Source organism: Notothenia coriiceps, unplaced genomic scaffold (assembly GCF_000735185.1).
Source record: "Notothenia coriiceps isolate Sejong01 unplaced genomic scaffold, NC01 NC01_scaffold00024668, whole genome shotgun sequence".
In the NCBI taxonomy this organism is placed as follows: Eukaryota; Metazoa; Chordata; class Actinopteri; order Perciformes; family Nototheniidae; genus Notothenia; species Notothenia coriiceps.
In genome coordinates this window covers 1880672-1896882 of record NW_011357369.1, presented here as the reverse complement: position 1 = coordinate 1896882, position 16211 = coordinate 1880672, and the positions used below count along the sequence as shown (strand labels likewise).

General features: G+C 37.1%; 2 protein-coding genes across 4 annotated transcripts; one reads left to right on the top strand and one right to left on the bottom strand.

Annotated features, from left to right (window-relative positions):
• Positions 1 to 2895: 2895 nt before the first annotated feature.
• hdhd3 (haloacid dehalogenase-like hydrolase domain containing 3) lies at positions 2896 to 7638 on the top strand. 2 transcript variants are annotated; one of them, XM_010782883.1, is made up of 3 exons: positions 2896 to 2979; positions 5327 to 5610; positions 6307 to 7638. In XM_010782883.1, exons 2-3 carry the CDS (start codon positions 5332 to 5334, stop codon positions 6700 to 6702), a joined length of 675 nt encoding a protein of 224 aa, XP_010781185.1. In that variant the 5' UTR covers positions 2896 to 2979; positions 5327 to 5331; the 3' UTR covers positions 6703 to 7638. The 2 variants fall into 2 exon arrangements, with proteins under 2 accessions (XP_010781185.1, XP_010781184.1); XM_010782882.1 differs by having other exon boundaries at positions 5327 to 5661.
• Positions 7639 to 7727: 89 nt separating this feature from the next.
• tgfa (transforming growth factor, alpha) lies at positions 7728 to 15688 on the bottom strand. 2 transcript variants are annotated; one of them, XM_010782884.1, is made up of 8 exons: positions 15351 to 15688; positions 14553 to 14585; positions 14292 to 14462; positions 13650 to 13832; positions 11715 to 11829; positions 11147 to 11296; positions 10876 to 10967; positions 7728 to 10474 (listed from the first exon to the last, which is right to left on the bottom strand). In XM_010782884.1, the coding sequence occupies exons 1-8, from the start codon at positions 15388 to 15390 to the stop codon at positions 10467 to 10469; spliced, it is 792 nt and encodes a 263-aa protein (XP_010781186.1). In that variant the 5' UTR covers positions 15391 to 15688; the 3' UTR covers positions 7728 to 10466. The 2 variants fall into 2 exon arrangements, with proteins under 2 accessions (XP_010781186.1, XP_010781187.1); XM_010782885.1 differs by lacking the exon at positions 14553 to 14585.
• Between the last annotated feature and the right edge of the window lie 523 nt (positions 15689 to 16211).

Sequence of the window (16211 nt, the reverse complement as noted above, 5' to 3'; positions counted from 1 at the left end):
GTGCTGTCATCCAAAGAACAGGAGGGTTTAGGTAGCGCCACACAGCAATCTTTAAAGGTCGTTTTCTCAAAATGAGTTTTTTTCCTATGGTTTTTTCTCCTACTCTGAGTCAGAAATGTCCACTTCAGTAGCACTTCCATACACCAAACCTTCCAGTAGATATAACATTTTATACCTGAAAACATGGCGAAAATTGATATTTTAGGGCTGTTGACAGTATTTTCTGATGTATGGAGTGATAGAAAGAGATATCCAAAATCCCTTCTGTAAAAGCCTTAGATGCTAATATGACTACAAAATTAAACGAGAATTTTGAACCTGGCTTTATCCAATGTTCAGATTTGTGTTCCTGAAATGTGTTAAAATATGCGCATATTAGCCTACTACATGAGAGTATGGCTAATTTGCATATTTAAACATGCTATTTCAGAAAACTTGTAATACAAAAAACAATTGTCTTAATTTAAGTAATTAACTGGAGAAAAAACTTGTGCTGAATTGTTTATTAACATGCAAGTACACTTTGTATCTTCTTTTTTCTGAAGGAAAAACAGCTGAGGTCAGAGAGACCCTGCAGTCCATGCAGAAGGACAGACTCTAAGTTGGACACTGGGTTGGAAAGTACCAGCAGAACCGCGAGAAGAAGCAGGAGAAACGCCGGCTGAAAGCAGAGGCTCAACACGTCAAATACATCGCGTTCAAGAGGCATGGCCCCCAGCAATCTCTGCTCGATAAACTGTTGGACTGGTACGTCTGCTAAAACAACTGCCTAAAATCCACTTTCTAACAGATTTGTTTTATTGTTATTGTTATTTACCTTGTTTCTTTGTTCTCTTTATTGTTTTTTCTTTAGTAAAAATGCATTGAACAATAAAAGTGTCTACAAAAACTGGCGTACAGAGGAAAAAGTAGAGACTGAGCATGTCACTGATAACTCCAACTATCTCCTCCTTTCTGCGAAACCAAACCGAAAGTCTGATGGTATGTATCATTAGGATTGGGAAGGTTAACTAAAAATGTAATCCGTTACAATAACGAGTTACACATCTTTAATCTGAGTATCAAAATACAAAATTAATTGAACCTGATTACTTTCCGTTACTTTTGGATTACGTCAATATGAAGTGCAATGCAAATAAAAACAAGAGAAAATAAACAACAATAAGATGATCTTTACTTAAGTGTATGTAACAATGTAACCTTAGAAAAGAGAAACCAAGATATTTCATATAAAAAATGTAGTAACAGTTAGGGTTAACAAATGCTGTTAATGCTTAATACATAAATAAAAAGCATAGAATGTATTTTTGTTTTTAAAAAATCAGGTGTCTACCTATCGCATTCAAAAATGAATGTTTTTAAAATAAAGGAGAATTAAAGTAGCCTAAATATGAACAATGAAGACAATTATTTCAGTACGTCGACCTATAATATATCGATCTTTATTTCTAAATGTATTGTACATTTGTGATCCTGTTTGTTATTTCAATTTTCTAACAATAATCTGTCACATGTAATCCGATACTTCATAGCTTGTGTCATATTCCTCTACTGTGGCCTTGTGTCACATTTTTTAGTAACATGCAAGTAAACTTTGTATCTTCTTTTATCTGAAGGAAAAACAGCTGAGGTCAGAGAGACCCTGCAGTCCATGCAGAAGGACAGACTCTCAGTTGAACACTGGGTTGGAAAGTACCAGCAGAACCACGAGAAGAAGCGGGAGAAACGCTGGCTGAAAGCAGAGGCTCAACACGAAGAATACATCGCCTCCAAGAGCCATGGCCCCCAGCAATCCCTGCTGAATGAACTGTTGGACTGGTCCGTCTGCTAAAAACAGCAGCTTTAAATCCAGATCTTACAGATTTCATTTTATTGTTATTTACCTTGTTTCTTCTTAAGTATAAAAGTTTTCATTTGAAAAGATCAAGTTGTTCTGTCCACTGAGGTAAATATGGTACTTATACTATAATACATGTATGTAGTACCTTTAAATAATTTGCATAGCTTAATGATAAACAATAAGATCAACACTTTAGATACACCGTTCTTTTTTTCTCCTGGGGAAAGATACCGAAGTTGGGCCGTCATTGTTCCATCAACTGGTCAAACATGTACCACACATGATAATGTGATGGTACACATTAATTAACTTTCTTATTTTTAGACACACACACATTTTCTTATATATTAGCTTACTAGCATTACGCTTATATGACATTTCTAAGACACACAACACAAGGTATCCATCCATCCATCTTTTAACGCGTATCCGGAGTCGGGTCACAGAGAGAGCATTTCCAGCAAATGGCCCCAAATGTATATTTCCATCGCCTCATCAACCAGCTCTGACTGGGGGGTTCCAAGGCATTCCCAGGCCAGCGTGGAGATATGAGATATAATCCCTCCAACTGGTCCTGGGTCTGCCCCTTGGTCTCCTACCAGCTGGACGTGCCTGGATCACCACCCCAGGGAGGCGGCCTACAAGGGGCCCGAACCACCTCAACTGACATATAACAAAGGAGCTGCAGTTTTAAATTCTCATGTAATTTAAACCATTAAAAATAAGTATAGGTGAAGTCTGGCGGTATGAATTGACCTCTCACCATCAGTTGGTATGACTGGTACAAAGCAAACTGAGCTGAAGTTAGAGTACACATGTCAAACAGGATGTTTCCTTAAGTTTAAGGTCAGAAAGAATAACATAAGTGTTGTTAAATATGGCTATTATCATACAGTAACCGTGGACCCCACAACAACAGGAGACCTGACAGAAATGTGTGTGAGAGTACTTATTTTTAGGTAAATGTAAAATGTAGTTGTATTATTAATCCAGTAGAGGCCGGTAATGCAACGACTGGATGCCAACCGCCTCTAAAACCAAAGAAGAAGAAGCTCCTGCAAAAAATAAAAACACCGCAGAAGAAGACGGGCTGCTTACCGTAGCTCAGTGTTGACAACAGTGGCGAAGGGTTGCCTACGGTACGTTTAAACTGTCACAACTTGTGTACTGTGTGTTTGCTGGAGTATCTTTCTTACATAGCTTCGTGTATTAACTTAAGCCTGAAAATAAATGAGTATGATACTATATCAACGAGTGTAGTGTTAGCTTACAGCCTGCAAGTAAATAATTATTGCGCAGCTAGGTAGCGTTACGGTAGTTTCAACGTTACATAGCATAGGTCATGACAGTTTTAGATTGGCTATTTATTAGCGACATCCCCTTTTAATTGGTCCTTTAATTCTTACTGTTTGTTTATATTGTTTTATTTATTTATTTTATAGGTTTTGATTTATATTTATTTATTTTATAGTTTGATTAGCGACATCCCTTTATTATTCTTATTGTTCTTATTATTTATTTGTATAATTATATATTTATATTATTATATATATATTTTACAAGCTGTAACGTACATTTTTCTGAAGGTCTAAAATTGATGATTGATAGAGGGAATAGCTTGCCTTAAGAACTGTATTTCGTTAAAACAATGCTTAAATATTTGCATTTATATTTAGTATTACCTTCTGTTAACATAAAACCATTTTTCATTATTTATGCATTTTGAAATTTCGCACACCTTTTGGACGGATCTGAGATCTGAGTCTTACTCTTTGGATGTTAAAATGCCTTTTTTTACCACTCGTTTAATCTTTAATGTGTTACTATCATGGTCAAGATGATGGCACTCTTGAATATCTAATTCATTTAACTGTTCTATATGCCAAAATATTTTATTCACAAGCACTAATTTGTATCATTATAGGTTTTTCTGAATTTTCTTCTCAATAGTTCGGAAAAACTCTTCTTCCCTCAAACCTGATACTTGTTTTTAACAAATGTACTCCTGTTTTACTATTTAAATATAATGTGAAAATATTATGTATTTCAATATTCTAATCTTATAACTTTAATAAGTGTATGAGGTATATGTGAGCAGGTATTGATTAACAACGTTTTTTGTATATTATATTTTGATAGTGACGAAAGCTTTAGTAGTTACTGTGATCACAAAGCTTCATTGTCAGCAGGGATTGAAAATGATCTTTCAGAGATAATCTTTAACATTTCAGTCAATGAATTTACCCCCAAACTACTCTTAATGACATTTATACTACAAAATGCCAGTAACAATACAGCAAAACATTTCCATGTCAACCAAAGCACATTTCTGTCTGGACATTTGAACATGTGACAGTAGGAAAAACACGGGTGGGAATACTTAAATAGTGGTGGCTGATTTCTGTTTATCAGCAGTTTCAGGGTGCTTGCTGATTTCAATTTATCAGCAGTTTCAGGGTACTTGCTGATTTCTGTTTATAAGCAGTTTCAGGGTGCTTGTAAATGCTGGTTTACTGTCATAATAAACACAAATGTGCTTTACTGGTTTTCTTACATGTCAAAAATGTCTGCTGTGAAAAAGGTCTACCCAGACTATTTTGAGTTAGTCTACCTGAAAATATATATCCTTTTAAGGCGTGGCAATGTACATCTTTATCATTTTCATTGGCACTTTTCCAAGTCTGATGCCCTTATAATTACTAACACACCTATTAACCTAGGCAATGGTCCAATCAGAGTAATTGAAAACACCTTTGTGGGTGCTTTAATGTTAATGATAGTAACACTCATGCTTATCCCACTATGACAAATCAAAATGTCAGCTATAAAAATACCTGCTCTAGACCTCTTTTGCCTAATATTGGCATATTTGACCTTAGATATAGAAGGGTTTGATTATTGCCACTTAAATTTAAAACATTTCAAAAGGGCAATTACAGTATTGTAATACGGGTCATAACTACTTTTGTTGGAAATCATATTTTTCAAGAAATGATTGCAATAAATTATATTTTTATGATTTTAAGAACATTGTTCAGCAAATGTTATAATATAACAGCTTAATAATGCAAGTTCACCCTACACAGTCCAAAATTGCAATAAGAATGTGAAAATGATACTCAATACATTAAATAAAACAACAAAACCAAGACATCAAAAAAAATGTACCCTCGACTCAGTTAAATGATGCATTGTCTGCACAATGCCCAAGTGTTATTATGGTACGGCAAACCTTGCTGCTTATTTTGGCAACATGTTGGGTCAAATTATGTCTATATGCCTATGTAAACAAACACTTATGTAACCACAATGGTCAATATTGAGGTCAGACAGAAAGTTTGAAGTCATGTCCATATATTCTACAATAAATCAATAATGTGATTGACATGACAGGCCTTTTTCTAGTGCGTATAGAGATTACTGAATGATTTCTCGTGTGTAGCTTGGACATGAATCTGTCCTGTGTCTGTGGTGTTTCCTCTGTAGGTGTGATGCGAGCTCCCCTGCGCTGGGTGCTATGGGATGTGAAAGACACCCTGCTGAAGGTGCGTGCGTCTGTCGGAGAGCAGTACTGCAAGGAGGCTAAACGAGTGGGCCTGAACCTCAATCCTGTGGAGGTCGAAGCTGCATTCCTTAAGGCATATCGACATCATTCTAGCAGAAGCCCAAATTATGGCATCAGTCAGGGCCTGGATGGACGGTCCTGGTGGATCAGGGTGGTGCGGGACACTTTCTCCCAGTGCAGGGTGCAGGACCCGGCCCTGCTCAATGTAATGGCTCACAACCTTTATTATAGCTTCTGTGATGCAGAGAATTGGGAGGTGAAGGACTGATCACACACCTTGCATACACTCAGAATTAATAATAATTGAAAATGTTAAATGTACACAAACTCCTTCTCCAATGCATCAGAAATATGGCTGCAGCTAAAGAATATACAATCGTTATTTATCTTCCATTTTATTTCTCAATTGTTTCATCTGTAAAATGTGAGTAAATAGTGGAAATGGCCATCCCAGTATTGCAAGGTGCAAATTGATGTCTTTAATTTCTTGTCTTTTTCAGTCCAAAAAGATATTTACTCTAATATTATATAAAACGAAGAAATACAAGAAATGTCCATATTTTAGATATCTGAAAACTTATTTTTCTACCATTTTAATTACAATTTAGATTGATATGTTATTGCATCAAAATAGTTAAATGTTTTTTTAGTTGTCTGACAGATGCAGCTGTAACCGGAAATACAGCTTCTTATTAGTTTGAAAACATAGATTAGGCAAAACTAAATGTGTAAAGGTTTTTGTATGCAATCACAGTCATCATCAAAATCCTTTTAGGATCAGTTTCTAGCTTGTTGCTTTGTAAAGCTACTACTGTTTGCTTTTTATATTAATGTTAACAGCAGTGACTTAAGTACCACATAACATTTTAACTTACAGGTGTATTTTGTCGCTCTGCTTTAGGTATTTCCAGACTCAAAGAAGACCCTGGAGAGTTGCTCTTCTCTAGGACTGGAGCTTGGCGTGGTATCAAACTTTGACAACCGCCTAAAAGAGATTTTACGTGTTTGTGGCCTGCTGTCTCACTTCAGCTTTTTAATAACTTCAGAGAAAGCAGGAATAGCAAAGCCAAGTCCAGCCATCTTTGAACAGGCGCTGCAGAAATGTGGAGTACCAGCTGCTAGCGTAGCTCATATTGGGGACCACTACCTGAACGATTATCTGGCCTCTCGCTCTGTGGGCCTCCACGGGTTCCTGTTAGACAGAGACAACAAGCATAAACACCCTGACCTTCCTGCAGAGCATCGGCTCAGCTCCCTGGAGGAGCTGCCGCCACAGCTCCAGCAACACATGAACTAATACCAAAAGATCAAAGGGTCAAGTGCAAAGCTACTGAGACTAAATAGGGTTCAGTTAGGGAACTAATTGAGATGTAGCCATGGTGACCTGAGTGGAATCAACCACTTTACAAACTTCCCTCTTTGCGTTTCCCTGGAACAGTGTTGAATTGCTGAGTTTTTTTGTGGAAAATAAACTCTTGGTTTCACAATGACAGTCTTATCAAGTCACATTAGGGAGAGATGACTTGACAATATATTTTTGTTATAGAAAATACAAGAAAGGATTTAGAATTTTGCCTCTCATTGCTAACATTGGAATCACATTAGGAAGGGACCTCCTCAGGGCCGGTATGGACAGTTTAATATTAGAAAAAACGTTTTTATCCTGTAAGGAGATTGAGGTCCCTTAGAATAAAACCGAAAGATGTACTGTACAAGTAAGAGTAAAGAACAAAAGATAAATATGAATAATTAATAAAACAAATAAGGAGCAAGTGTATAGAGATAAGATAAATACTGAGCTCTTGGCCCTATATCAGCCCCAGTTTACTGAAAAGGGTGAACCTTCAGGCTTTAAATAACTAATGTACAGCTAATATGACTGAAAACATCTCTCACTCAACATCTATTGCCAGTGATTACATATGTTCAGTATCAACAATGAAATGGTGGAACAATCTATTTTGTGGCAGACTTTATTTGATTATTATTGTGTCGTGAATTATTATTTTTATAATTTATTGTATCATAATTATTTCAATAGCTTCGATGTCCTGTGACCCATTCACACCAAATTGATGCAAAGTATTCATACCATGGACTAGTAGGATACATCTATTTGTATTTAATTTAGCAATTTTTTTATATTTAGAATGTTGAGATTTGTAGATAAAGAAACTACTGAATTTTCATTGAAATATTAAAATAAAAAACACTGGAATCCGACAAAAAACAATGTGTCCTCCTTTTCTAGTGTAGTATTACAATGCTGCATTGATTCACTGGGTCACATGAAATGAGCTTTTGAAAAGAAATCGAGACTTTTCAATAAAAAAACAGCTGCCTTTCCTTGAATAAAATGGGACTAAATGGTCCAAAAAGCTTAGGGTAAACCTGTCCATTTAAACCAGATAATGGAGACAGAACGTATGTCAAACTCTCTAAAACATATGTAAACTTCAATCATCAACTAGCAAACATGAATATAAATATCAAGACATCACATTAAGCTGTCCGGTGTACAATCATTTGTTCATGTGTTTAAGTTAACTGACCCTTTAACTGAAGCTCTGAGCTTTCATCATTTCTAATGATTTGTTTTCAGTGCTTAGCAGCAAAAAGGTCCGGTTGCTTAACCCTAATGCCACTGTAAATACTCTTATTTCAAACCATCTGGTCAGAGGCAGATATGTTGGGCTGAGGATCAAAAGGGCAGTAAGAGGGAAAAGACCCACATGGCATTGCATTCAAAGCAGAGCTTCAGCCTCTTATGGGAAATTAGGATTGACATGTTTCCAAATCAGATTTAAAGAGTTAAAGGGAATGTCCCAAGTTGACACCACTTGTATTACACAATTTAAATCTACTAAATGTTATTTTACATTGTCTTTTCCCTTTTTTTCCCATTACATTTAATGTGTTTCCACTTGTGCTTCTCCCTATGTTAAAGTGTATTGTTTATCTGTAGGAAAGCACCCACAAGAGCTCCTTAATTCAAAGCTGGTTTAGTGGCTCAGCCAGACGGCTCTGAAGGGCTCCACTGAAATCCAATTGCAGACATAATGGGATTGTAAAACAAAACGATGCTCTTCATATGGCGAGCGAAAGGAAAGAGCCGAGGAGATGCAGCACGTTAAGAGGAAAGATGGCAACCCAATGACACACAATGGAAGTAAAAAAAAACAGGATGCATGTGACGCATTCTTGCACATCGGATAAAGGCTTTAACATGAATGGGTGTAGATTCTGTAAACTCAAAAAGACAAATAAATAAACTGAATGGAAATACAGAAGAGGGCTGAAACGTTTCCCTCAGCTATAAATGCACTCAAGGGTTCAGCCCTTTGTTGAATTTGGCCCGGGGTTCAGGCTAACATGTTGCCATTTCTATGTCTTGAAATATTCATTGGAAGAGAAAAATAGAGGAGCAGAGGGACAGAAAATCGGGGTATTTACAGAGAAAGAGAAGAAAAAAATGAAAGAGCTTCAGAAATGAAAAGAAGGTCACGCGATGAATCAGACTAGAGAGATGGAGCAGCAGGTAATGATCACATAAATAAGAAATATGCAAACATACACATTTGCATTTTTTATTCTTAATTGGAAAACGACAGCAGATAAAGGCTTTCCAACTGTGAAAACATAAATCTCACAAAATTAATTGATATTGGATTAGAAGATCAACTTTTTCCATGACTTTATACCGACACCATACATTTACACATCTACTCATAATAACAAACTTTAACATATTCTGAATGGAAATGTCACCGCGTACTGTAAACAAAGTGTCCTCCCCTCGATTTGGCATATAAATACCACATCACATTCATTTTGTGGTTATTTTTATAACACAAAACGCATACAAACTTTACATTGGAGTCAGTTAGCAACAATATTATGTATTATTCCAGTTTTTTTAAGAAAATCTTAAATATCTTGTTTTAAATTAACCCTCAGAGGCGCTTTCTCTTTAAAAGTATTTAAATCCAAAGCAGATGCAATACTATAAAACACCACTTTTCAAAAATAAAAAGTGTTCAGTGTTTTTAAAAATACAAGCAGTGATTTAAGAGCATGCATGCAGGTTTATGTGTACAAACTGAGGGCCTGTCCCTTTAGTGCTCATTCAGGCAAAGTGTATTTGGCATCCCTCTATATGTTGACACTTTTTCAAGCGACTACATTGTACAGTAAGTGCAATTTTTTTATGAACATTAAGCAAGCATGCGGAAAAGTGCAACAATACAATAGGAATGTGGTGCAGTTATAACTTGCAAATTAAAACACCTCTGATGCATGAACACCTTCAAGTACAGCTCAGGATTAAAAAATAAAACTAATATTTCAGCTTCAGTAGACAAACCGGAGTCATCAAATCATTTTGTATGTCCTGTGTGTATTATTACTGATTGAAGTCCAGGGCTTTAAATCCATTAGCAGTCTTTCCTTATTACCATTCCTGTCATGTGAAGTGAGTTCCTTCTTTAAAAATGGACACTAAAAAAACTTTTTTTGAAGCATCAATTTTCCAACACCACCATTTTTTTTTTAAATGTCCTATGTGCTTGTAGAGTTCTGATGAAAAGTGCTCAAAGTTATTAAAAGACAGAAATGGGAATCAGAGTCGTCTGATTGAAATGGATTTTTGTTGTCCCACAGCCCAGACATATCACTTTTCCAAATGGACTTCCACACAGGATGCTTATTGGCCTCGGAGATCATTCCCGGGTCCTCTTGGCCACAAACCGACACCAGGACACATGGGACCCTCCCCATGTGGGCAGCCACTTCATCCTCAGAGCTTCAAACAGACTGTTGCAGTTCTGTGTGTACGTCTACAGGTTCGAAGAGAGAAGTAAACACGTCCTACCGTGCTGTAGGTCAAAGGGCCCAGTCAGTGGGAAAAATGGCCCTGAACATTTATCCTCCCACATCCAGCTGGTCTCGCTCAGCCACATGGACGATAACGCTGCTTTGCCTCTGGACGAGTCTTTGGATGTAATCCTGAGGATTGGTGGGCCGGACGGATGCAGAGAGCTCTCCATCCAGCAAGACGTCTTCTCAAACCACTGATAGAGAAATAGTAAACAGTTTAGACTTCTCTTTCCTTGTGAGGATCACTATCTCTTCCGATAAAACTGACAGTATTTTAACTACTTTCATCAAATCTCATTTGTGTATCCAAGTCTTTTTTAAACCTTTCTTAGCCACACAATTTAAAAAAAATTAATCACAGAAGGAAATTTAATTTCATAACGGTTGCTTTTAGAATAAATAAAATAAAAATGATAAAACACAAAAGTAAAAATTATTTGAAATTTGTATTAAGAAAAATACATTGTTCATTTTGCTTTTCTCATGGAATTTGCAGACAACCATATACAATGTGACTGAAAGCCAGTCACTTGTACCTTATTGTTTATAAGATAGGATAATATAAGATAAGATAAACATGACATAAGTAATGTACCGCTCTCAGAAGGATGGCAAGATGCTCCATGCTTCTCTGTCACGTGGTGATGTGCACGGATCTGCCTGCGATAGTCCTGCCTCCACCAGCAGCTGCACAGGAGAAAACTCAAGTTACCAAAATCCTGAAACTCCTCAAAGTTCATAATTTCTTCCCTGATAAGAAACATCTTTTGGCTTACATGATAGTTATCCAACACACTGTACATCGTATCCTTTATAATCCAGTGAACAGATACTGTAATATGTAAGATATGCCAAATTGTACTTACTGTAAAAGTGTACACATCACCATGATCAGGACACACCCAATCACACACAACACCAGCACTGTGGCAACGGTCTGCTGTCTGTGATTGGTTGCTACGACAGCCAGCAGGTCTGCATGCTCACACCTCATCCCAACAAAGCCTTCGTGACACCTGCAACAAGGACGGACAACCAAATTGGATGCAAAGAGTTAGATTTAAAAACCGCAGTTTAGGCGTTTCATTGACATTTGAGGACTATTGTCTGAGTGGGGGAGTCCCAACTCTTGTAAAAATCCCATGTTGTTCTATTCTTTTGCAATTATCATACACCCATGTTGATTGCATGTACCTGTGAATGAAAATAACTGTCATTACTGTAACTTTACACTACAGTTTAGTAGATTTGTGTCGGATCAGTCTTGTGAGCAGATAGAGTCAGCTGAACAATGTTTGCATTGTATATTTAACGTTCCATAGACACCCATTTTGTAATACTGGAAGGTTATTCTGGAATAGTTAGTGACATAACAGACAGTTCTTTGAAAGTAAAAACATTCAGGATTATCACTTTAAGATAGTAACAACTTACACACATGCAGGTGTTTCTTCTAATATCAGGAAGCGACATGTTCCGTGGAAGCAGAAATGGTGATGTGAGTCTGGACAGTTATCGAAATGAGACTGGACAGCGGCAGCCACAAACTCTGTGGGACAAGAGTTGACATTTTCAGAGAGACATACAAAGGTTTGTTAAAGGTCACCTATTATGCAAAGTCCACTTGTTCATGTCTTTCATACATAAACATGTGTCCCCTCTGTCTAAAGAGATTCTGAAAGTTCCAGGAAAAAATATTAACTCACTTTTTGTCCTGATCCATTTATATAAAAACCTGTCTGAAAATAAGCTGATCAGATTTTGGCCACTTTATGATGTCATAACGATTTTTTGGCTTGTGTAACCATTAGCCAATCACCAACCAAGGTAACCCCCCCCCCCCCCACCTTATCACCTCAATCTCCTCCTAGAGCACCATTGTGTTCTTTTTAACCAAATCTCTCTCAGAGGGGTGTGGGGAGGGGCTCCTTATTTTCATCTAAAGTAACAGACAGAGAATCAGCACTTTTGAAACAGGGCTGAAACAGAGGGGATTATGGGATGCTACAATGCATGATCTGTTTGGTATTTGGAGCCAAACACTTCAGAGACATGTTCTATACCTGTAACCTGTAATATATTGATGAAAAAGAGTATAATAGGAAACCTTTAAAAGAACAGGAGTCACTGCCTTTCCTCCATGAAACCACTTGCTCACATTCAGCAAGGTTACAGTAAAGTCGTTAGCTACAAGAAGCACTTTGAGAACCATGAATCAAGTCATTTATCGCATGAACTCTTTCCTTAATTACAATATCAAATATATGCCAAGTATATAACATGACACAGGTGAATATCATAAGTCTCAAAATAACCTAAGCCTGCAGCATGTACAGCATGTACTAAATCCTAAAGCTGACACCCACGCCACCAGCGGCAGACTGAAGCCTTTTGTTACGAGTTGCGTGTGGATTCGCTGTGGCTTACATCTCACATTGTACCTGGGAGGGACAATTACAGTCAAGAAAAGTCCTGGTGAGTGAGACGCTGCAAACAAAAAACTCCATCCATCAACCAACATTGAGACTCCGCAGAGAGCACATTGCTGCAGGCACTTTCCTCTATGCAGAAATTAAAGCCTTTAAAATAGATGTATTTTCTCTAGGGTTTTGCAACTATCTAGGCTTTCAATTCGACAGATAAAAATATCACATTAAATGCACACCCAAACAAAATCAGGAGATTAATTCCACGTTAACTGTACAGTCAGACAAATTCCTACGTAACCGAGTCCAACACAAGTCAGTGTTTCCCCCAGCAACAGAAACAGATGCACAATGTTGCATTCAGGGGTGGGAAGGAGGATGAGCATGCAGACAGATAGCTGCATTACAGCCTTCGTCACACACTCCATTCCAACGGTAAATGGGCTTTTGGACTGCAGCCTACATGTATTGTCTCCTTCATTTAGACTCTGTGAAAGCCCTCTGTTGTCCCTAAGGCATCTGCCAAACCAACCCTCTCCCTTCACATGTGATTTTGGCAGTCGAACGAGAGGAAATTTGTGATGTAAACTAGCCTTTAGGGTGTGTATTTAAAATCATAATGCAATACAGTACAGGCAGCTTTTGTGAAAAATGCTAAATGTAAAGCTCATACTGTATATTCTGCCCATTATCTTTAATTCACCACAATTGCTGCCCTAACTCACGCTAAGAGGATCAATTATCAGCAAGCACCACTCAGTCTGCATGTGTTGATACACTGCAGCTCAATGGGAAGCTTTACAGTGTTGACAACCCCTGCTGTGATGCAAAGCTGATGTGAGAGTGGCCGCAATGAGGATGTGATGTATCTGAAGTACAGTGATTTATTTTTCCTGGAGACAGCTTGACGATAAGTCAAACCTTCCCCTGCATCTTGACTTACTTTTAACTGGATGGACGGTAGTTGTTGTAGCACGTGTGATAGTTGTAGTTGTGTTTCTGCTGTTGGTTGTTGCAGAGCTGCTTGTTGTGTCGTTTGGAGCAGCAGTGGAATTTGTATGGATGGTAATGCTGGCTTCTATGTTTATCGAATCAATCAGTCCTGCTTCGAATGTAAAGAGGGAATCTGCAGAGAGGAAAATAGGCTGTTAACATGTCATTTGGTCACGATGTGAGAAAATATACAAATTAAAACAAATAACTGCAGGAATATGACACCCGATTAAGAATACTGCAGTGATAGCTGAACAAGGTCTTGAGAGCATTTAGAAATATGAAATACATGAGCTTAACATGAGCTTGAACCTTCACCTATTACATTTGGAATTATTTCATTTGTAAGACACAAGTACAGAGAAACATTGACAGTTGTACCTGCTAAAGGTACGACATCTGTCCCTTAATGGGCATTGAAAGTTCAAGATATTAAAATGACATGTTATGGTTTAAAAACATACAAGAGTAACCATCCATGATGATAGAATATCATATAGGAACAATTCAAACAGACTGCAAAACATTTTTCAAATGAATTACTACCATAATGGATTGCTTTCTGGCAAGACGTGACTGTGCTGGGACTTACTTTCAACTTGAGGCGTGTTAGTTGTTGTAGCAGGGGCGATAGAAGTGAGAGTTGTTGTTGCAGAGCTGATTGTTGAGGTGTTCGGAGCAGCAGTGGAGTTTGTATCGATAGAAATGCTGGCTTCAATTATTGTGGAATTACTCGGTCCTGCTCCAAATGTAAAGAAGGAACCTGCAGAGAGGAAAATAACAATCTGTTATGTATAGAACTAACAGCAAAAAAGCAAAAGAAATGCCAAAAAGAAGCTCACTGTAAACTCACCATTGAGTATCACAGAAGTAAAAGTAAAAGTACCTATAGGAATATAAAACATATATATTACTTTCTTTACTTCAAACATAAGGAAAACCATGTGTCACATATCCTGATATATGGGTTAGTCCCAGTGGTCCGCCCTGTTTGTGTCTTCATTGTAACATCGATGCTTCATTGAGTAACTTGTACCCAATAATAGTAACAGGGTCAGGCATCCACTAAAAGGATGAGACAAAAGCTCTATAAATATATACGGGAGTCCTCTGAAGACACGCCAACAGTACTACAGGCTGAAACCAGCTGATGATCACAGAAATTGTGGTTTGTTGTAAAAAGAAGATAATATAAGAAATGTAATAAAGTTAAAAAAAAATGTCAAGCCATAAAAATATATAAGAAAGAAATCCATCAAAATGTCGGTTTATCTATCAAAAGGTTGGTTTATATATATATATATATTTGGTATTATACTCACTAGGCATACTATGAAGAATTCCGTTTTTTTCTGGTTTTATTTTAACCAACAAACAAAAAAATAATCAGGGACACCATAAAGGATAAACAAAACACCATCAAGCACATCAAAACAAATAACAAAATGCATATGGAGTATATAAAAAACTTTTGATAGTAATATTGTGATGGTTGTCATTGCAAGTCAGTCAAGTGAATTCATATCAAATAATACAATTCAACAGGGGGCAATAATGGCGAACTGTTATCATTAACCAAAGCATTTATACAGATGTTTCAGAATGAGACCCACAACAATTATATATTTTTTGCAAAAATCAAGAAACTCACCGCTTATGAGAAAAATTGTATCCCAGAAAATCCGAGTCATCGTGCCGGTTTGTGGTCTAAACTAAAGTAAACTGACGTGCAGGATGGCTTAAATGCGAGCGTGTGCTAAGAAACCACATTACTCATTAGTGTTGCAGCAGCGCGGAACATAATGTAATCTCGTTATCACTGCGCGGATGTGTCGACAAATGTCAATTACACACATCTGAACCACGGTCGTAGAAAAGTAACTCAGTCTTTTCTTGTTGATTCAGCCAAAAGCAAGAGAGTCTCCGGCAGGATGTCCGAGCGTTTAACTTCTCTGTGTTCAATTGAGGAAACTAGTGTAATCCTGTCAGAGGCTGACCAATTAGAGGCAGCGAGGGAGGGGTGTCCTCTCAATTTGACCTCAATATTACACTTGTATTTATTAAGTGCATTTAAGTCTATATCTGATGATTTAAATCATTACATTTAAGGGATATTTTATATAATCAAACTATTTATCTTTTTTTGCTATAAATATATATTTCAAATACAAAAAGCTTGCAGATATAGAAGTCTCATTAATCAACTGGCTATATATATTACAATTATAACTAATTATTTGTATTGTATTTATTTTCTTCATTTAAAGCTGTGAAGCATAAGAAAAGCATAGCCTGTCTGTTCATTCACCAAATTGTCCATGAAACTTGGTCTGATATTCATAATTTGTATAGTATGCGTTGGTGATTCTCTTACCTTTTGTAAACTTAATAGTGCCACTAAGTCTCATGGTTCATGAAAGCCGATAGACTTTCCAGGAAAGTGCAGCAGGGAATTATTTATATTTCAAAACTGTGCACAGCATGTCTTCTAACACTGGCTTTCAATAATAGA